Raw genomic sequence first — 21,311 nt, 5'->3', positions numbered from 1 at the left:
TCACCGGCCCCCATGCGTCATCTGTGGGCGGTGCGGTGCTGTACGCGTGACCGGTTTGTGGCGCTGCTGGTCATGGCGACTCGGCGAGCTCTGCACTTCGTGTTCAAAGTGGGAAACCGCTTCGAGACGGCGCGTTTCTATCGTGATGTCCTGGGGATGAAGGTGCAGATGGGGCCGAGAGGGGCTGGCGCGCGAGGTTGGCACGAGGGGCTGAGCCGCACCTGCCCGAGGGAGCGCAGAAATGGGTGTGCCGTGAATCGCAGCCAGAACCGGGGAGTCCAACCTTAGCCATTTAGCCCTGTTGGGTTTTCAGCTTCAGGAAGCGTTGCGAGTCGCTGGTTGGGTTAGACGGCCTTTGAAAGGGGGTTCACCCTTAGTGGTCGCAGACGATGTGCCCACGCACGTTCTTTCATTTAAGTTCATTAACAAATGTTTATTGAGCTCCTGCCTTGTGGAGCTTCCAGTCTCGTAGGAAAGAGAGTAAACAAACAAAAAGTTATATAATACTCTTCGAATGATCAATAACTCAGTCGTTTCTGGTTTGGAGCTTTTCGGTTTAGGTAATCAGCATATTCCGAGTTCTGCTTCCCTCAGGGCTGGTTTGAATGGTCTCTTTTGGATAGTTTTTTGCATCTCTCCCAGTGAATGCTCCGACTCTCCTCTCAACACTCCAGATGTAAGTGTGAAGTCAGAACCCGTCCTTGCCGACACCAGAAGCAGCCTTTCTCCAGCCCTGAGCAGCTGTGATTCTGCAGGGGTCACCTGGGTGGCATACACAGGTGGAAGCCACTGGAGATCTCCTGATAAGCAAGGGCTTTAGAGGTGCAAGAGTATAATTTAATGTAGAGACAGAGCAGAAAACGTGGAGTGCAAAGGGAGTTACCTGAATTCATCAGTCATTTAAAAAATATCCTCTATGTTTCCCGGTACTGTGTTGAGCTTTGGTGACAAGGATGAAAATGACCCTGGTATTTGTCTTCAGTTAAAGCTTCTGGCCTTGGGGTGGGGGCAGGAATTGGATTTGCACATAGCTAACAGTAATGGAAGTCGAAATCTGATAAGTAATAGAAAACCACAAAGCTCTCCCTCAATGTGTTTTCTCATTGGCTAAAGAGGTGTTGTGCAGATTCAACACATTATTATATGTGTAGTATTTGACAGATCGTATGTATTATATAAGAGTTAGCTATTATTATTATAAAAATACAACAGAAGGAGAGATTTAACTGTAGCCTGGGTGGTGAGGAAATAATTCATGGGGACCTCATTTGAGTTGACCTCTAAAGATAGCTAGGATTTCCACAGACCAAGATTAGAGGGAGGAGTATATAGAAAAACTGAATAGGTGTGTTTGGGAAACACCACTAGTTTTATGTGCCTTTAGCTTAGATTACTTAGCTGAATTTGAGGAGCTGGGATATCAGGACAGATAGGTTGGGAGTGCTTCTGGTAGTATCTTGAATACTATGTTAAGGAATTTGGATTTTATGCCACAGTAAGTAGGAAGATCTCTTACATTTTAGAACAGGGCAGTGATGTGGTTAGACCTACATTTTAGAACAGGGCAGTGATGTGGTTAGAGCTGTGCTTTACGGACATAATTTTATGGTGGTATTAAGGAAACATCAATAAAGATGATTTTTCGTAGTCCGTGAGAGAAATGATGGGAGCTTGTACTGGAGCAGTAGCAGTGGGAATCAAAAAGAAAAATAGAAACTAACACATTGAGAGCCTACTGTGTACTAGGTTATGTGTCAAATGCTTTAATAAATTATCTCTTTTCACAACATATTAGGATTTCACAACATATTAGGAGACTCAGATCCTAAGCAACGTTCTCAGAGTTACACATCTACTAGGTGACAGCCAGAATTCCAAATCAGACTTCTACAATGCTGAAGGCCTCACTTTTTTTTTTTTTTTTCCTGCTACACAGCACTGCTTCCCAATGTAAATAGATTTCACAACTTTGCTTGGTTGCCTGACCCTTGGCTTCTTCCTTACCTCTACTACTTCTGGCCTGGGAAAGATATAAAACATTATCTTTTGTTTGGTGTACAAGTAAACCTTACAAATTGTAGTGTCTGTGTTTTGACATGTTAGTTTGTGCTAAATTTGCTGTGTGTGCGGTACTAGTAAAACTTTACAAGTTATTCTCATTCTCTTATCAGATTCTGCGGCATGAGGAATTTGAAGAAGGCTGCAAAGCTACCTGTAATGGGTATGACACCTTGATTCTTAAAATCTCCTTTAGGCTTTGAATACCCCTGGAGAGCAGAAGGCAATTTCTCAAAATGAGTATAAGGCAGCAGAATAAATTAGGGAGGCAGTGAATTAGGGAGGCAACTTCAGGACCACAAATAAGTATGTGCTCTGCATGAAGCAATATCTTACTGAGTATGTTAAGCTTAGTAGCCCTGGCAAGCTGGAAAATTCCAAGGCCTGATGGGAATTGTATGCTTGTTGATGATGATACAAAAAAATAAATTAAAGTCAGTTTGGAGAACTGTCTTTGTAGGATTCTGTCCCCTATTTGAAGAAAAGGTAAAGGAGAGGCTAGCCCAGTGGCATAGTAGTTAAGTTCACATGCTCTGCTTCAGTGGTCCAGGGTTCACATCCCAGGTGCAGACCTACATGCTGCTCATCAAGCCACGCTGTGGCAGTGTCCCGCATACAAAAAAATAGAGGAGGACCAGCACAGATGTTAGCTTGGGGACAGTCTTCCTCAAGCAAAAAGAGGAATATTGGCAACAGATGTTAGCTCAGGGCCAATCTTCCACACCAAAAGAAAAAGGTAAAGAAATCTTTCTCTCAAGTAAGTGCCAAACAGATGATCTTTGGAGCCTTTGGTGATGGGACCCATGAGCACTGTCTATAGCTGCTCCTAGCACCAGCTGAGGTCATCTCTTCCTTATGGGTACTTAGAGGACCAGAAGGGACTGCCTACCTCTCTGTCCCAGTAGTTCTTTAGGGGAGGCCTAAGGCAGATTTTGTCTGTGATCACTGGGTTCCTTTACTTTCATTTTTCTAGGCCTTATGATGGGAAATGGAGTAAAACAATGGTGGGATTTGGACCTGAGGATGATCATTTTGTTGCAGAACTGACTTACAATTATGGCGTTGGAGATTATAAGCTTGGCAATGATTTCATGGTAAATATCATTTTATTCCAGCAGATTTTTGGCTGTACCGTTTATTGAGATCACTGATACAGCTTTAGGTATGATGACTGCTGAATTGATGCATTTTACTGATTAGTTTCATAATGTTTTCTATTTAAAAAAAAAAAGCAAACCTGCCTGGGCACCCTGCCTGAGGGCTGGCTTTGGGATGGCGTACGTTCTTCCTCAGTGTTTAGGAATCAAGCTCAAGACTTAGAGACAGCTCTGAAGGAAGACTCCTCAAGGGGAGTGACTGAACCTCGAGAGGTAGAAGGGCCACAGTCATTGGTCTGGTCAGGTCCTGATCACCATCCAGAGAAATATTTTCTTTCGAGTGGACTGTTAGGCTTGGACTGGGCTGTTATAGCCATTGCTAGTCAGAGGAAAATCTGAAAAGGTTTTAAGGAGAAAGAGAAGAAGGCTTTGCATACACTGCATTCATTCATTCAGAAGTTCAAGTTATTGTGCACCTATTATGGTAATAGTATCTACCGCTTATTGAATGGTTACTATGTGCTACATATGATGTCACTGGGCCCAAATACATAGCAAGATAGGCGTAACTAATTTTCACTCAGAATCTACTGAGCAAACCTACCTCATGCTAGATGTTATTTTGGCCATTTGATCTTATATTCCTGTTAACTCATGTTAAGATAATAATGATATTGAGTTGGAAGTTTTTATGAGGATCAAATATCTGTAAAAGTGTTTTGTAGATGGAAAGGACTATTCAGATTTAACATATTAGTATATTTGTTTTTCTCTTTCTCACTCTATGTCTCTCACTAATTTATTCATTTAACAGATATTTATTGTGACTTACTATATACCATGTACCTTGTTAGGTCCTGAGGATACAATAAAGAGTGAAGCATGTTCCCTGGCCTAAGGAGCTTCCTGTCTGGTGGGGGAAACAAGTAAAGAGACAATAAAAATACAGTGTGATAGGTGCTAAGATTGGGATAAGAACAGGGGGATGTGGGAACACAGGAGGAATTCCCAACCTGTTGTCAGACAGGTGAGATTTCAGGGAAAGCTTCCCAAAAGTGACATCTGAGCCAGGTGAGTGGGGTGAGAGTGGGAGGGTGAGATGAGTATCCTCAGCATGTGTACAGGCCTGGAGGTGAGAGGGAGCATGGTACTCAGAGAACTGGGAGTAGAGCAGTCTGGCTGGAGCTTAGTGTGTGAAGAAGGGAGTGGGTAGAGCTGAGGCTGGAGAAGCAGGCTGGGGCCACATCATCTTAGGACGGTTTAGACTTGATTCCAAAAGCAGAGTGAAGCCATTTTTAAACAGGGGAATGACATAGTATTTGTGGTGTACAAGAGTCCACCTGGCTAGAGCATGGAGATTTGGTTGGAAAGGAGCGAGACTGGAAGTGAGGGAACTAGCTCAAAGGGTAATACAGTGAGTGAGCAGCAGCTCCTTAGCTAACGTGCTAGTAGTGGGAGGCGGAGAGAAGCGGATGGATTTGGGAGATGTTTAGGAGGTAGAGTTGATAGGATTTGGTGATTGAGTGTATATGAGAGTTTCATGTTTCTCCTTATCTTTCTTTTCTTTACTTTCCAAATTTAAATCAAGGAGAGAAAAAAGAGCAAAACCATCTTGGTGTCATCAGCATTTAACCAGCTCAAGTCAAATGTTGATTGGTGGGACTGCAGGTGCCAGAGGTCGTGTGGGTGGAGGAGAATAGCTTGGCAGCTTCACTGCGGGTCTTCCTTGAGAGACTTGGGTAGTAAAATATCTCTGATGAAGGAAAGGTACCTTCTGTGCTATTCGGTTTGTGGAACAGAAAGAAAAACAAGTTGAATAGAACTCCTGTACATTACAAAGAAGAGGACCAACAACTTAATTTAAAAAAGAAACAAGGGTAAAAGTATCAATAGACAGTTCACAGAAAGGAAATTAGAAATGTGTCTTAAACAGTGAAAGAGATGTTCAACTTCCAAGCTGCCGTTTATCACCTATCAGATTGGCAAAAAGTGTGGTAACACACTGTGTTAGGAAGGAGGTTAGAAAACTGCCACTCTCATACATTACTAATAAGAGTGTAAGATGGTACAACCTTGGCTTGGCAGTATCAAAATAATTAGTGCATTTACTCTTTGACCTTGTGGTTTCACATCTAGGAATTTAGTTTGCATATGTTAACAAATATGTGAAATGGCATATGTATTAAATTATTTATTACATTATTTATTCATGCAGCGAGTATTTATTGAGTGCCTGCTGTGTGCCAGGCATTGTTCCAGGAACTTTGGGTAACCGGTGAACAAGACAGACAAAAATCTATGCCTGGTGGGAGAGGGTCCAGGGCCTGACAGACAATGAATAATAAATAAAGAAATCATGATATGTTATCTTAAAGGTGATCATTGTTATGGGGAAAGAATAGAGCAGAGTCAGAGGGATTGGGAGTATGGAACAGATGACTGGTTTTCATCTTAAGTAGGGTGTTGAGGGTAGGTGTCAGTGAGGAGGTGACATATGAGCAAAGGCTTGAAGGAAATAAGGGCGTTAGCCGTGTGGATATCTTGGGGAAGAGCATTCCAAGTAGAGAGAATAGCCTGTGCAAAAGTCCTCCGACAGCGCTGGCACATTCAAGAAAATGCAAGGAGGCCAGTATGGCTGGAATAGAGAGAGCGAGGGCAAAGTGGGAGGAGATGGGGCAGAAATGACATGGGGTCAGATTGTGTTGGGCCTTTCAGGCCACTATAAGCCATCCCTGAGTGCAATGAAGAGCCGTGGAGGGTTTTAAGTAGAGGGGTTGCTGTCTTGAGAATAGACTGTAGGGTGTGTTTCAGAAACTTTATTCTGACTGCAGCGTGGATGATGGATTGACAAGACTGGAGGCAGAGAGAGGCTGGCCTTATCAGAAGGCATGAGTGAACATTTTTAGGTACTTTGATTAAATAAAGAATGCCTTGGTAGTTTAAATTTTTTTGTTTAAAAAGCAAAAATAGGGGCCAGCCCGGTGGTGTAGCGGTTAAGTTTGCAGGCTCTGCTTTGGCGGCCCGGGGTTCGCAGGTTCGGATCCTGGGCGCGCACCAACGCACCCTTGTCAAGCCATGCTGTGGCAGCATCCCATATAAAGTAGAGGAAGATGCGCATGGATGTTAGCCCAGGGCCAGTCCTTCTCAGCAGAAAGAGGAGTATTGGCAAGAGATGTTAGCTCAGAACTGGTCTTCCTCACAAAATAAAATAAAATAAAATAAATAAAAATAAAAAGCAAAGGTAAAAACAAAACGTCTTAAATAGGTAGCCGGAGAGCCAAAGTTGAGATGAAGATTTCTCTGACTAGGTCTTTAAAATTAGGAGAGATTACGTTTGATATTAAATGGATCAAACTTCTCTGGCATTTGAGTTTCTGTCCTACAGAGATTCACGAAGTTGGAATCTTTGTAGAAAAAAAAGTCCAAAACCTACTTTTAAATCACTAGAAGAAAATTTTGAATGCTAATGAAATCTTAGGTGATTTGACACGAAGGCAGTGGGGTTTTGCCTCATTATCTTGTTCTGTAAAAACTCTGTTGTGATTATACCTCGAATGATGTTGTTGTTTGTCATAGGGAATCACACTCGCTTCTAGCCAGGCTGTCAGCAATGCCAGGAAGCTGGAGTGGCCACTCAGTGAAGTTGCAGAAGGTGTTTTTGAAACTGCGGCCCCAGGAGGATATAAGTTCTATTTGCAGAATCGCAGTCCACTTCAGTCAGGTAATTATACCGGAACTAATAAAATCCCTCTGTCTAATAGAAGTATAATGATGTACACCTGAAATTTTTACAATGTTATAAACCAATGTTACTGCAATAAACAAAAGATTAAAAAAAAAAAAATCCCTCTGTCTAAAGGCATCTTTGATGGAAGGAGAGAGGGAGCTGGGTTTCTTTCTTCTGTGGAATCTTTGTATATTGACATGACATGTGTTTCCCAAGCCAGTGGTGTTATTTGTTCTCTGAGAAATATATTCTCATATTAGAACTTTATTGTGTAACTATAGGGTATCCAGACTGGTTCTGTTCTACTGGTTATGTATCTATTTAGGATACTTCCAGTTGTGAATAACAGAAAACCCAACTCAGACTAGCTTGAACAATAAGATAACTTTTTAGCTCACAGAGCAGGGGTTCTATAGGTAGGAATGATTTCAGGGTTGGTTAATTCAGCAGCTCAGCAATGGCATCAAGAACCTGAATTTTCTCTCCATTCTGTTGTTTGCGGGGGTCTATTCCTAGAGCGGGTTCCCCTCGTGGTTGTAGGGTGGCTGCCAGTAGCAGTTGAGGCTACGTGCCTCCACATTCTCATGTGGCAGGAGAGGGAGAGACTGACTTCCCATTGGTCCTTTTTAAGAGCAGAGTAAAACTTTCCTAGAATCTTCCAGTAGACTTCCTGGTCAGATTTGATTCACGTGCCTCCTCCTGAACCAACCAGTGGCAAGAGAAATAGAGTTATGCTTAGACCAGTAATATCCTTCCAGCTGAAGTCGGTTTCCCAAACTGTAGTGCTGGTACTCGGTGAGTGAGGGTGGAATGCAAGCGAGGAGCCCACCACACTAACTGCCACGGGGAGTAGGAAGGAAACTGCATGGCGTGTTTCACTTACAGCAGAGGCTTCCTCATCATACATGTATTTAACTCCTGCAAATTCTGCTACCTGCTCTGCCAAAGGGAAAACACATACTGGTGAAGAGCAAGGGCAATTCTGCCTGCCATTTCACTCGGTGAACACGTGCCTCTAAGTGAACCTGAGATGGAAGACATTTATATATTCTCCTTCCTCCGCTGGTCTGCCTCAAGTCCCAAATGCCCCTCACACTGAGTCTGATTGTATTTAATCCTACTTGCTTTTCATCTGGAGCTCAGCAAAAGAAAGAATGATCCGTTCTAGTGTGGAAGGTTAGACTGGCACTGTGGGACTCACTGAGATATGCTATTTCTGTACTTTGCTGGTGATTTAAGGGATTTTTATGATTATTTTTATTGATAGGTGATAGTTGCTTTATATAACTTTAAAACTTAGCTCCCACTATTAAGTGCACTGTGTATTTTTCCCCTAGTGATGTTTCAGTACATAAAATAATGGAGAGCCCTACAATCATAAGATGTTTTTGTCCTTTGAATGATAATACCTTTGAGGCATTCATTTCTGATTGGTCATATAGTTAAATCTCTCAGTCTAGCTGGTGTCCATCCTTCTTTTGAATCATTTGCTCCTGCGTAGTTTTACCCACTTACTACCATTCCTGCCCCTGCATCCCTTCAGAGCCTGTGCCGGGTAGAATTGGTTGATTTCTCAACGAGTGGGGCAAACAGAAACAGTCTCCCAGGCAGAGGCGCCTGTGAGAAATGCTATTCTGGCAAACAGGACTAAGGCAGTGAGAACTGAAGAAAAGTGTATGGAATTTATCGTGGTCAGATGTGGACTTGGAACAGCTTTTCAGAAAGTCACTTTACAATATGAATTTTCCAATAATGTTAAGTGTTTTAATATAATTTTTATTCTTTTTACTAAAAATATTTTTCCTAGACAAACAGGTAAGCAAAAGAAAAAAAAGAAGAAAACAGTATCCATATATCCAGAAATAACCACTGTTAACATTTTAGAGTATATCTTTCCAATCCTTTATCAAAAGAAATAAATATATAATTAAACATGTATGTTTTTTAGATTCCATTGTAGGGATTCCATTGTATTAGATCGTAGAAAGATAAACAGTTCTCTGTTGTTGGATATGTATGTTGCCCCTAGCGTGTCGTTGTTAGGAGCAACACTGTGATGAATGTCTTTGTTTTTTTTTTTTTTTTTTTTTTTTAAAGATTTTATTTATTTATTTTTCCCCCAAAGCCCCAGTACATAGTTGTCTGTCATAGCTGCACATCCTTCTAGTTGCTGTATGTGGGACACGGCCTCAGCATGGCTGGAGGAGTGGTGCCTCGGTGCGCACCCGGGATCCGAACCCGGGCCGCCGGCAGCGGAGCGCACGCACTTAACCGCTAAGCCACGGGGCCGGCCTAATGATGATGAATGTCTTTGTGATGAGGGCCCTTCATATATCCGCAGTTACTTCTTTACTTGCTGAAAATGGGATTGCTCTTTCAAAAGCAGTGCCCATTTTTTAGGCCTTTGATACATTCTGTCAGATTGTTGCCCAGAACTGTACTAATTTACACCCTACTGGTATTAACATGAATGTGATTTTTCCCCTTGCACTATTAAAGTTAACACTGCAAACTGTTAAAATTATTTGCCGATTAGATAACAAAATGTTTTATTTGAATTCTAATTGCTTTGATTATTTATGAGGTTTGTGAATATTTTTGGAATATTTGAATATTATTTGTGATACTTGTGAATATTTTTTCATATGTTCATTGACTATTCCAATTCCTTCTTTTCTGAATTACCACTTAGTGCATTTTGCCTGTTTTTCTAGGATGTTCGTCTTTTCCCCATTAATGTTTAAAAGTGATTTAAATATTAAGGATTTTTTGTCACATATGTTGCGAAAAATGTTTCCTACTTTGTTGTTTACTCTTTAATTTTGATTGTAATTGTTTTTTTGGTGGTTGTTATCTAGGAGTTTTCCATTTCGTGTAATTAACTTAGCAAATTTTTCCTTCATGGTTTTTCTATCCTTGATGTTAGATTTTTAAAAAGATCTTTCTTCACTCCAAATTTATATAAATAATCACCTGTTTCTAGTATTTTCATAGTTTCATTCCTTAAACTTAATCCTTTAACCAACCCATCAGGAATATATTTTGCCAGTTAGTTTAAAGGTGTAACTTTTTCCCACCAAATGGGAAGCCATTATCCTAGTGCCATTTATTACATAATGTGCCCTTTTGTACTGACTTAAAAATCCCTTTCTTATCAGAAACTAAATTGTTATATATACTTGAGCCTGTTTCAGTCTTTCTGTTCTATTCCATTGCACTGACTTGTTCATTCCTGCTGTTTTATTACCCTACAGATCCTGTATTAAAAGTAACTCTAGCAGTATCTGATCTTCAGAAGTCCTTGAACTACTGGTCTAATCTACTGGGAATGAAAATTTATGAAAAAGATGAAGAGAAGCAAAAGGCTTTGCTGGGCTATGCTGATAACCAGGTAAGCGATCTTGGAGAAATAATCTGTTACATTGAGTTTGGCTTATAAATGAGGTTAACATGAAGGTTATTTCCATAGTTTCTTCACAGCAACTCAATATTTATACAGATAAACAGAAAGAAGAAAATAAAAAGTGCTGATAACCTCACCACCCAGATATTACCTTTGTTTATATTTGGGGTTGTAGCCTTTCAGAAGTGGAATTGCTGAGTCAGAGAGATGTAGACAAGATTTAATGCTATAATGATAGTCTATTCATCTTTAAAAAAAAAATAGCCTAGCATTGGAGCATAATTTAGTCCTTGCACTTAACCCAGCAGGTCTGCTTCTAGGAATTTATTTTACCAACATATGTACTCATCATACGTGTGCACAAAGAAGTGTGTACAAGATTTTCTGTTGCAGCATTGTTTGTAATAGCAAAATATTAAGAAATAACCTAAATGTCCTATGGATTAGGGGAATAGTTTAATAATATATGGTTCATCCATAGAATGGATTATTATGCAGCTATCAGAAAAAATGAGGCAAGTGCTGATGTGGTAACATTAATTGGAGAAAAACAAGGGACAGAATAATGTGTAAATTATGCTACCATTTGTGTAAAAAAAAAAGATACGTGCATGCTGTGTTTCTGGAAGGATACACAGGAAACTGCTGACTGGTTGTCTCTGGAATGAGAGTAGGAGGGATACTTAGTTTTTACTTTATTCCTTTAGTACTGTTTGAATTTTTTTTACCACATATCCTGTTCCAAAAAATAAACCCACTTTCTTATTTCTTTTCAGTGTAAGCTGGAGCTACAGGGCATCCAGGGTGCAGTTGATCATGCAGCAGCTTTTGGAAGAATTGCCTTTTCTTGCCCCCAAAAAGAGGTAATGTTTGGTACCAGATCTTTGGTTTAAGCTCTGTGTCTAGCTAGTGCAACCAGCTGAGAACTTTGGCCCTCCTTTCTTTAAGTTCATTCTGATTGTGGCTCTGGTATCAAGTTCAACAGTTGTCTCGAGAGCGGCCAAGATAACAAAATCAAACAAGTGGCGCCTGGGTTCTTTCTGGTTGATCCGATACTCCTCTAGGGCTGATGGAGACCATGGCATAAGAGTGGTACGTGACCCTTGCTCACTCTGCCTTTTTGTTTTCCTCAAGTTGCCTGACTTAGAAGACTTGATGAAAAGGGAGAACCAAAAGATTCTGACTCCCCTGGTGAGTCTGGATACCCCAGGGAAAGCCACAGTACAAGTGGTCATTTTGGCTGACCCTGTAAGTATTACTCAGGAAGGGGACAGGCTGCACCACAGGTTTCCTGTGAGGTGTCTTTTTGCCAAATTTCTTTTCTCTTTATTGTTATAGGATGGACATGAAATCTGCTTTGTGGGGGATGAAGCATTTCGAGAACTTTCTAAGATGGATCCAGCGGGAAGCAAATTGTTGAATGATGTGAGTCTCATTTCTAAATTTATATCACCGGGGGCCTAAAGGGGATTGAGTTAAGTGTGTACTGAGAAGGGCCAAAGCAACAGGGTCCAGTTCTTACTATCAGAACCATGTCCTTTTGCTGTTAGGGTGACTTTTAAGCCAAGGACTTGTGTCTTCATTGCCTCGTGTGTCTTCTATCTGACTCTTACCTGGGTGCAGTGTATGTGCTTTCCCACTACCTTGGGCTGCCTTGAGGAGCCACTGCTGCTGTATGCATGCTTCTGCTCAGTGACTGGAAACGTCTGGACCCATCCCCTCTCACATCCTTAGCTCTTTTGGTCATCGCTTCTCCATTCTGCAGCGCCATTCTCTTCCTTTCTAGTGAATTGTTTGCATCAGCATACAAACAACCTCCAGTGTTGCCTATCTTTTAAAAATCTTTTATTTACCCCATATCCCTTCTCCAAATTTCTTTTAAAAAATCTGCCTACACACTGTTTCTACTTCTTTCTTCTGCTTCACTCGGTGCAATGCTCATGTTGACGTCATCAGTGACCTCCATCTTGCCAAATCCAGCAGCTACTTTTCTATCCTCATCAAACGTGATCTTTCAGCATCCAAACAGTTGTTCATTGTCGTACCCCAGCTTCCAGCATGTACCTGGCATGTAGTAGGCACTTGTTGAATACTCGGTTGATGATTAAAGGAAAGAATCAATCTATCCTGGTTCTAGCACTTAATATCTATGTGACTGACCTTAAGCAATTTACTGAAAGTCTCTAAACTTCAGTTTTCTTATCTAAATATTTGAGGGCCGGCCCGGTGGTGCAAGCGGTTAAGTGCGCACGCTCCGCTGTGGTGGCCCGGGGTTCGCCGGTTCGGATCCCGGGCGCACACCGACGCCGCTTGTCAAGCCGTGCTGTGGCGGCGTCCCATATAAAGTGGAGGAAGATGGGCATGGACGTTAGCCCAGGGCCAGTCTTCCTCAGCAAAACGAGGAGGATTGGCCGTTGTTAGCACAGGGCTGATCTCCTCATAAATAAATAAATAAATAAATAAGTAAGTAAGTAAGTAAATGAGAAAATAAAATTATTCGCCTCATAGGATTGTTGTATACTTTATAGAGCTTGGCAAACTGCTGACGTAATGACAGATGCTCAATTAGTGTTAATTAAAGCAGGAAATGTGTACAAAATACAGTGTTTATAAATTTTACTGTAAAGGAAAATAGAATCTCAGGCAACTTCGCAGTTGGCGCATTTGCTAGACTCTTTTCTTCTTGCTCTCACATATCACTGACCGACTTTGTCCTCGTTTGAGCTCTCTTCTCTGTTAGTGTTAGAGATCCTGCTGTCTTCATATTTCTCTGACAGCTGCTTCTCAGTCCCAGGCACCTCTTTCTGTGTCTGATCCCGGAATGATTTTACCCATGGTCCCGCTTTGGCCGTCTCTCATTGTCATTCTATGTTTTTTCTCTTCTCTGGTTACCTCTGCTTTGAGCTTCACCATCATGCATTCTCTGACTTGCTAATTTCTAGTTCCTCCTCCTCCCTGAGCTCCAAACAAGTATTTTTTGTTGTTTTGTTGTTGTTACTGAGGTAAAATATACATAGAATTTAAATGTACAGAAATTTAGTGTTCAATTTGATGAGTTTTGACAGTTATATATATTCATACAACCACTACTCAAAGAGCATTTTCATCATTGTAGAAAGTTCTCTCATGTCCGTTTCCAGTTAGTTCTCACTCCCACCTCTCAGAGGCAACTACTCTTCTGATTTCTGATACATTAGTTTTGTCTGTCCTTGGCCTTCATATAAATGGAATCATTCAGAAGGTATTCTTCTGTGCCCGGCTTCTTTCACTCAACATAATGTTTTTCAGATTCCTGCGTGTAATTGCACATAGCAGAGTTTGTTCTTTTTTTTATTGCTGAGTGGTATTCAATTTTATGAGTATAACAATTTGCTTATCCATTCTTCCAATGGTGGACATTTGAATTATTTCCAGATTTTTTTCTATTACAAAGAAGACTGCTATGCACATTCTTCTGTAAATCTTCTTGTAGACATATGTTTCATTTCTCTTGGGTAAATACCTACGAGTGGCATTATTTTTACTTTATAAGAAACTGCCAAACAGGCCACCAAAGTGATCGAACCATTTTACACTGCTGTCAGCCTGTGTATGTTTATGAGTGTTCCAGCTGCTCTGCATCTTCACCAACATTTGTGTTTCTTTGCGTTTTTGTTTTAGCTATTCTAGTTCATGTAAAATGGTTTCCCATTGTGGTTTTAATTTGCATTTCCCTCATGACTAGTGATGTTGAGCACGTTTTCATATGCTTATTGGCAATTTGCATGTCTTCCTTTGTGAATTCTATGTTCAAGTTCTTTGTCCATTTCTTTCCATAATAGATTTTATTTTTAATACTTCATCATTAAAAATTTCAGTATACACGGGAGAGTATAACAAATCCCTATGTGACTGTCACCAATCAACTCTGTGCCATAATTTTTCATTATTCCTTCCCACCCCACTTTTCTTTTGCTGGAGAATTCTAAGGCAAATCTCAGACACCATGTCATTTCAACCCTAAATATTTAGCCATTCTAGTCTCTTCTCTAATCTCTAAATATGAATTTATTTTCACTTTGTGTGTCTTTGCTCACGTTATTTTATACTCCTGGGATATCTCTTCTCATTTGAACATTTGCTTATTTCTCAAGGCCCATTCAAATCCATTTTTAAAAAATTTGATTATCGGGGCCGGCCCGGTGGCGCAAGCGGTGAGGTACACGTGTTCTGCTACAGCAGCCCAGGGTTCGCTGCTTTGGATCCAGGTGCGCACCGACGCACCGCTTGTCAAGCCATGCTGTGGCGGCGTCCCATATAAAGAAGAGGAAGGTGGGCACGGATGTTAGCCCAGGGCCAGTCTTCCTCAGCAAAAAGAGGAGGATTGGCAGATGTTAGCTCAGGGCCAAAAAAAAAAAAAAAAAAATTTTTTGATTATCTTTTTTTGTTGATTTGTTGGAGTCTTGGATACGAGCCATTTGTTAGATATCTGCAAATGCAAGTACTTTTCCCAGTTTATGGCTTGCCTCTTTATTTTCTTAATAGTCTTTTGAAGGACAGAAATTTTTTTAAGTCTAGTTTGTCACCTTTTCATTTATGTTTAGTGCTTTTTGTGTTCAGACTAGTGTTCTAGCCAATGAAACCTCTTGACCTGGATAAACCATGGACATTTCAAACTCAGCATGTCTATAACTTATCTTACCTCAGATCCATTCTTTTAATAATATAAAAATAAAAGTTACTATTTTTTTAAGCATCTCCTATATTGACATGTTCTTAAGTGCTTTATATATATACTTTAATTTTTACCACGATCTGCAAGGTTGATTCTCTTTTCAGATGAGAAAACTGAGGCTGAAAAAGATTAAGTCACCCAATATTATACATTCAGTAAGTGGGAGGGCAAGGGCTTGAACAGAGGTATTTTAGGCTTCACAACCAGTTTTTTTCTCTCCTCTATACTCTGCTCCCTCCCCTGAACAGTGTTGTATATCTTTTCTCACAGTTGTTTAAGCTAGAATCCTCAGAGCCAGTTTTTTTTTTTAACATTTGATATGCTTTTTATTTTAGAATAGTTTCAGATTTACAAACAGAACCATCTTACAATATTGTTTCTCCTCACCCCTATATTCTGTTAGCTGTTGGTCACCAAGAGCTGTGAGTTCTACCTCTGAAATCCCTTATCATCTACTTACCTTTTGAAAAGGCCGTTATTATCACCTATAATAGTGCAAAAGCCTCCTCCCACTTTCCAGTCAGTCCCTGCTGCCAGCATTAGCTTTCTAAAGCATGAATCCAGCAATTTTAAAAACAGTTTAATCTTCTGCCAGCTTTCTATTGCCTCCAAGATACATTCCAAACTCTTTGACAGAGCAGGTCATATGTCTGGCCCTTCCCTACTCTGATCTTCTGTGCCGCCTCTCCTCCCTAATTCACCCCTATTCTAGTCCCAGTGACCTGTTTATATTAACCAAGATATATCTTCTTGCCTCGACCAGAGGGGTTTTTTCCCTCTTATTCAACTCATCCTTCAAAACTCAGAAGCTTTTTTGGGTTCTCCACACCAGAGTTGTTGTTTCTCCTCACTTTTTATGGCTCCTGAAAGACAGAAGCTTCTGCATCCTAGTGGGTTTTTTTTTTTTTTTTTTTGCTTAGCTTTGATTTTTAAATACTTTTTATTTTCCCCCAAATAAAAAATCAAATAGTACTAAGATTTTATATAAATGCAATGCTGGGATGTCTTGCCCCTTCTCTGAGTCCCACTGCCCAGGGCAGCCACTTTCAGCTTCACTGTTTCTAGATTAAAAATACGTGCATTTCTGTTTCTTCATTTTCTGTTGCAGACATATTTTGACTTCCTGCTAAGGTAGATGAGTATTTTTACACTATTTCTCCACTCAGTTAGTTACTCTTTCCTTTTGGTCTGATATCACTTTATTCATGGTTCTATTGTAGCAAATGCCCAAGACACATTCACAGACACGTACTCCCTCATGCAAAATAGTCATTTCCATATCTGAGTCCTCAGCTATTCTATATACTCCTCAAGCCTCAGACTCTGTCTCTGCTGCCACACCCGAACCCAGTACAATACCTGGCTCAAAATGAAAACTGGCGTTTTTAAAGGTATTTCTGTACTTGCTTTTTGAGTGAATAAATGAATGTGTTTCCTTACCAAACAGCTAGTTAGCATATGCTTGGTTGTATTGGACAGGAAGTTTTAAGAGACTTAGATTCTAAGCCTAGTCCCCCCTGCAGGGCCCACTCTATGGTCTCAGCCTCATGGAATAATAGGATAAGAGGACTCTGGTGGAACCAAAACATAGTGTTATTAAGACTTGCTTCCTTTTTTTTTTTTTTGTGAGGAGATCAGCCCTGTGCTAACATCTGCCAATCCTCCTCTTTTTTTTTGCTGAGGAAGATGGCCCTGGGCTAACATCTGTGCCCATCTTCCTCCACTTTATATGGGACACCGCCACAGCATGGCTTGCCAAGCAGTGCGTCGGTGCGTGCCTGGGATCCGAACCAGCGAACCCCGGGCCGCCGCAGCGGAGCGCACGCACTTAACCGTTTGCACCACCGGGCCGGCCCCAAGGCTTGCTTCCTTTTTAATTAAGAGGCCCCAGACTAACCAACATCAGTGGAATATTGTGGGAGGAGGCATAGAAAAAGGAAATCGTTCCAGGCTCAGTAGCTAAAATGTCAAAATAGTATTTTGTATTTGGTCTCTTTATTAGACTAAGTCTCATGAGCACTAAAGATTCTTGAGAGCCTACCCAGACAGACGCTAAGAGTGACAGCACTTTCTGTTGTACCAAAGACCCCACAGGCTGGGGTACTCGGTCCTTGCTCTCTAGTCAGCCAGCCAGCCACACTTCGTGGCTGCAGTCTCTGCCCTTTACTCTGCAAAGTGAGGATACACAGGCAGTTTCTCACTGCTCATCAGCATCCTCTGTCAAATTAAACATAGTACTCTCTACTGAGGAAACACTTTTTCATTGTTAATTTCTTGATTGTGGACAGTGCAGTGAGGTACGAAGTGGACTGTATGTTTTGTTTTATGGACTTAGAATAAATGTATATTCCATTTCTGTTTCTATAGGCAATGGCGGCAGATAAAAGTGATGAATGGTTTGCTAAACAAAATAAACCAAAGGCTTCAGGTTAACAGAAGACATCATGTGGAGTGAGCATTTCTGATTCCTGCCCAGCCCCTGTGCGGCCTGCTGTGTCCATCGTGATAAATGCTCTCACAACTTGGTTCCTATGTACAGACAAGGAGGCTGCGGTGAAGATTTATATATTTTAATCTTTGAAAGCTCTGATATATTTTAGATGTAAAAATCCTATTATTAGTCCAGTTGGAGGAGAACTCTTGCTATGTCACTGGAATGGTGCATTCTGTGTGTAACTGTGTAATCTAATTCATTTATTAGATTAGTAATAAATTATTTTCCAAGCTAGGGCAACTATATGGACCATTACCTTTGGTCAGGGATGAAGGGAATTTTGATAAGCATGTAAATTTTATGAGAACAACTGTTCAAATAAATCCTAATCAGTTGCTTATAACAGGAATATTTCCAGCACCTAATGACAATATGCTGTGGTAATGTCTTACTCTAGCAGGCCTTGACATTTAAAAATTTTTAAAGAAATTTTGTTCCTTGAACTAAAAGATTTAGTTAACGCCCCTACATTCCTTGCTTGAAAATTTTGAGTAGCCAGAGAAAACAGACGGAAGGATCTAATGTGTTGTGTTGCTACACGCCAGGCTCTGTGCTAGTTTCTTTATATATAAATTTTTTAAAATCTTTACGAGAACCTGCTAGATTTCTTTAAAATGGATTAGATGAGGGCCTGCCTCGTGGCGCAAGCGGTTAAGAGCGCACCCTCCGCTGCGGCGGCCCGGGGTTCGCAGGTTCGGATCCCGGGCGCGTACTGATGCACTGCTTGTCAAGCCATGCTGTGGCGGCGTCACATATAAAGTGGAGGAAGATGGGCACGGATGTTAGCCCAGGGCCAGTCTTCCTCAGGAAAAAAAGAGGAGGATTGGCAGATGTTAGCACAGGGCTGATCTCCTCACAAAAAAATAAATAAATAAATAAAAATAAGTAAATAAAATGGATTAGATGATTTCTTGAGCCTGAAAAAAGTTTTTTTTCAATGTTTTCTTGTAGTTTTCTATTTGGTTATACAGAACAAATATATTTTAATCACTAGAAACAAAATTATATTGGGCATATTTATTATTAAACGTTTTTTGAAAGTATACTTCTGAAATCAAGGTGTCACACCAGCCTGTAAGACTCATTATTTAAAGTGGTGGCCAGGTTTGAATTTTAGGGAAGAAACTGAGGAGATTGGAAAGGACTGACTCAGAGGATACCAGTTCCAGAATAATATGTATAAAATTACTTCTAAATCATAGCCTCTGCTCTTTCCCTTGCTGGTGGGGGGCAGGGGGGACCACATGGGGGCGGGTATGGAAATTTCAAGGTGAATTTCAACATACCTTCTTATAGGGTAGTCTTACCTTCACTGAGAAAAAAAATCCTTTTCCAGCTCTGCAACACTTTTCTTGCAACTTAAATTCTCTATCTTAGGAAAGCAATCATGGGTTTCAAAGCAAACCAGGTTATACATGTTCTTCGTCTAGGCAATTGGTTCACTTTTTTCCTATACATGGGGAAATTATTATATGAATTTTGAATAATCAAATAAACTGTGTCTCTGTAGACTATGATTTGTTAATTATCAGATTTTCTGTTAGATTATTAAGTAATTCTTGATGTTTATCTCTAATAATACTGTTCTCATGAAAATAAACTATATTTTCCCCAGTGTATTAGGCTGCTGTGATGTGGTCTTCTAAGTTTGTTATAGTAAAATAAGTGGTCTGTGTAAGTACTGAATGACTATAAACACATACTAGATTCGTCTTTATCTGCTTATCTTATATTTGAACATACCAAAATTTTTTTCTCTTAAATGTGCAGCTGTGCATGATAGAAGTTAATGCTGTTTATCTACCTGGGACATTCTGGCTTTATGATATCAGCCCTCTTGTATTTATCTCACTGCCTGTCATTTTTCCTTTATTGCAATCTTTAATATTTTATTCATCCTAAAACCATTTAGTGGACAAATTTGGCATTTTTGATAATCCAAAAATTTACCTCTGCACTCTTCACAGTGCAGCTAGTAATTTTTACTTTCCCACCTCTGGGGATGATATGATCAACTAGAAAACAAGGTTATAAGAAAGATGGTTTTGCCCAAGCTGGTGTTTTTAAACAGATGAAGTTGGAAAGTTCATGTTTCTCCAGAGTCATGTTTTTGGAGTAGTCATTTTGTTTTTTGACTTGAGGGGTTGTGGAGTCGTAACATACTGAGTTCAAATATCCCTTGGATTTAAATCCAGAGAGATTTAGGATGGCTGTGTTGCAAGAGTTCTCCTTGGTTAGCCTGGAGAGTTAGTATGAAATCCATGTTTGCCTGACGTCTTGGTAGAATTAGCAAAGCCATGGATATTCAGTGCTCCTGACTTTCTGCCCATCTCACTTGTCCCACAGTGCCATTGTGGTTTAGCAGAGTTTTCTGGAGGTCTCCAACTTGTCTCCATGGAAATTTATGATGAGAGTTAATGGGAAGTTTCAATTTGGTCTAAGATTTCTTACCTTTACCCTTGGAAATCTATAGAGAATTTACTTTGGCCTTAACGATCAATAAAGAAGTGCCCTTGCCTCAGACCTCTTTCTAAGGTAGTAGAGTCTATGGTTCAAAAATCAAAACAGCATGAAAAGGTATACATTGAAAAGTCTTGCTTCTACCCATCCCCATCAATCCCACTGGCTCCTACTTACTAAGCATACAAATATATGTATTCTTATTTTCTCCCTTTTTCCCACCAAATTTAGCACACTGTGTAAACTATACCTTGCTTTTTTCTTTTTAAATATATCTTACAGTTGCTTTCTGCAGTCCTAATTATGGTCCACTTTATCAGGTTTTATAATGATTTACAGAATGATGTGGCTATACCTACAGCTCCTAAATTGACACCATATTTTGGAGCAAGATGTTCCATTATTATTTTTACTATTAATTCACATTTAATATTAATTATGGTCCTAAAAGCATCAAAATGTGTTCATAACATCCTCCAAAGAAAAGAGAACAGCACAATTATTGTACAGTGTGGCTCATGCCCAGTTTATAGTTATAAGGAATATTTTTTTAGTCACTGGTGTCCTGGGTATACTTCATTCTTAAGTAATGTACTTAGTTTATGGCAGCTTCCTGCAAATGTGTGAACAGAAGATCTGAAGAGATCTGGTGAGATTTGGTTTCTTTGTCCTCCGAAGTCTTTATGGTTTTTGCTTCTATTGTTTAATGGTTTTTCATGAACTGGAGCTGCCCTGATAGCTATGAAAATAGTTTTTTTTTTTTTTATGAGGAAGATTGGCGCTGAGCTAACATCCATTGCCAATCTTCCTCTTTTTGCTTAAGGAAGATTGTCCCTGAGCTAACATCTGTGCCAGTCTTCCTCTATTTTTTGTATGTGAGATGCTGCCATAGCGTGGCTTGATGAGCGATGTGTTGGTCCATGCCCGGGATCCAAACCCATGAACCCCAGGCCACCGAAGTGGAACACATTAACTTAGCTACTGTGCCCCTGGGCTGGCCCTGAAAATAGTTTTTAGTTGAGGAAAAGTATTAGGAAATTCTATGCCATGGCAGACGTTTTTCCCTGAAATGTCTTGAATACCATTTAGTACTCCATATCCCAGTGCACCACTGTGCATTGATGCCTCCATGATAAGGAGTGGAAGCTGAGCTCAGGTACTTTGGCCCTTGCATAGGTCATGGGGTGTGTTGTGCTCATAAAACAAAACCCATATACATATATATATACGTGTTGTCTCCACAAATATCCCCAAGCAGAAACTACTAGCTACAGGGTAGTCCCAAGAAACTTTTGTCTACGTGGCCTTAGACGAGTCTTTCAGAGGCTGGGATTTTGAAACCATCTGCTCCAGTCTTT

The 21,311-nt window shown here is 40.3% G+C and overlaps 1 protein-coding gene across 1 annotated transcript; it reads left to right on the top strand.

Annotated features, from left to right (window-relative positions):
- The first annotated feature begins 18 nt into the window (after window positions 1-18).
- Window positions 19-19,110, top strand: GLOD4 (glyoxalase domain containing 4). The gene is made up of 9 exons (XM_004433332.3): window positions 19-162; window positions 2,172-2,221; window positions 3,032-3,152; window positions 6,732-6,876; window positions 10,137-10,273; window positions 11,062-11,148; window positions 11,420-11,533; window positions 11,624-11,710; window positions 17,367-19,110. The coding sequence occupies exons 1-9, from the start codon at window positions 73-75 to the stop codon at window positions 17,430-17,432; spliced, it is 897 nt and encodes a 298-aa protein (XP_004433389.2). The 5' UTR covers window positions 19-72; the 3' UTR covers window positions 17,433-19,110.
- Window positions 19,111-21,311: the final 2,201 nt, after the last annotated feature.

This window comes from Ceratotherium simum, chromosome 16 (assembly GCF_057802395.1).
Source record: "Ceratotherium simum simum isolate JZ-2026a chromosome 16, ASM5780239v1, whole genome shotgun sequence".
Taxonomy (NCBI): domain Eukaryota; kingdom Metazoa; phylum Chordata; class Mammalia; order Perissodactyla; family Rhinocerotidae; genus Ceratotherium; species Ceratotherium simum.
Note: the sequence above shows the minus strand (reverse complement) of the source record. Positions and strands in the feature narration are given on the sequence as shown.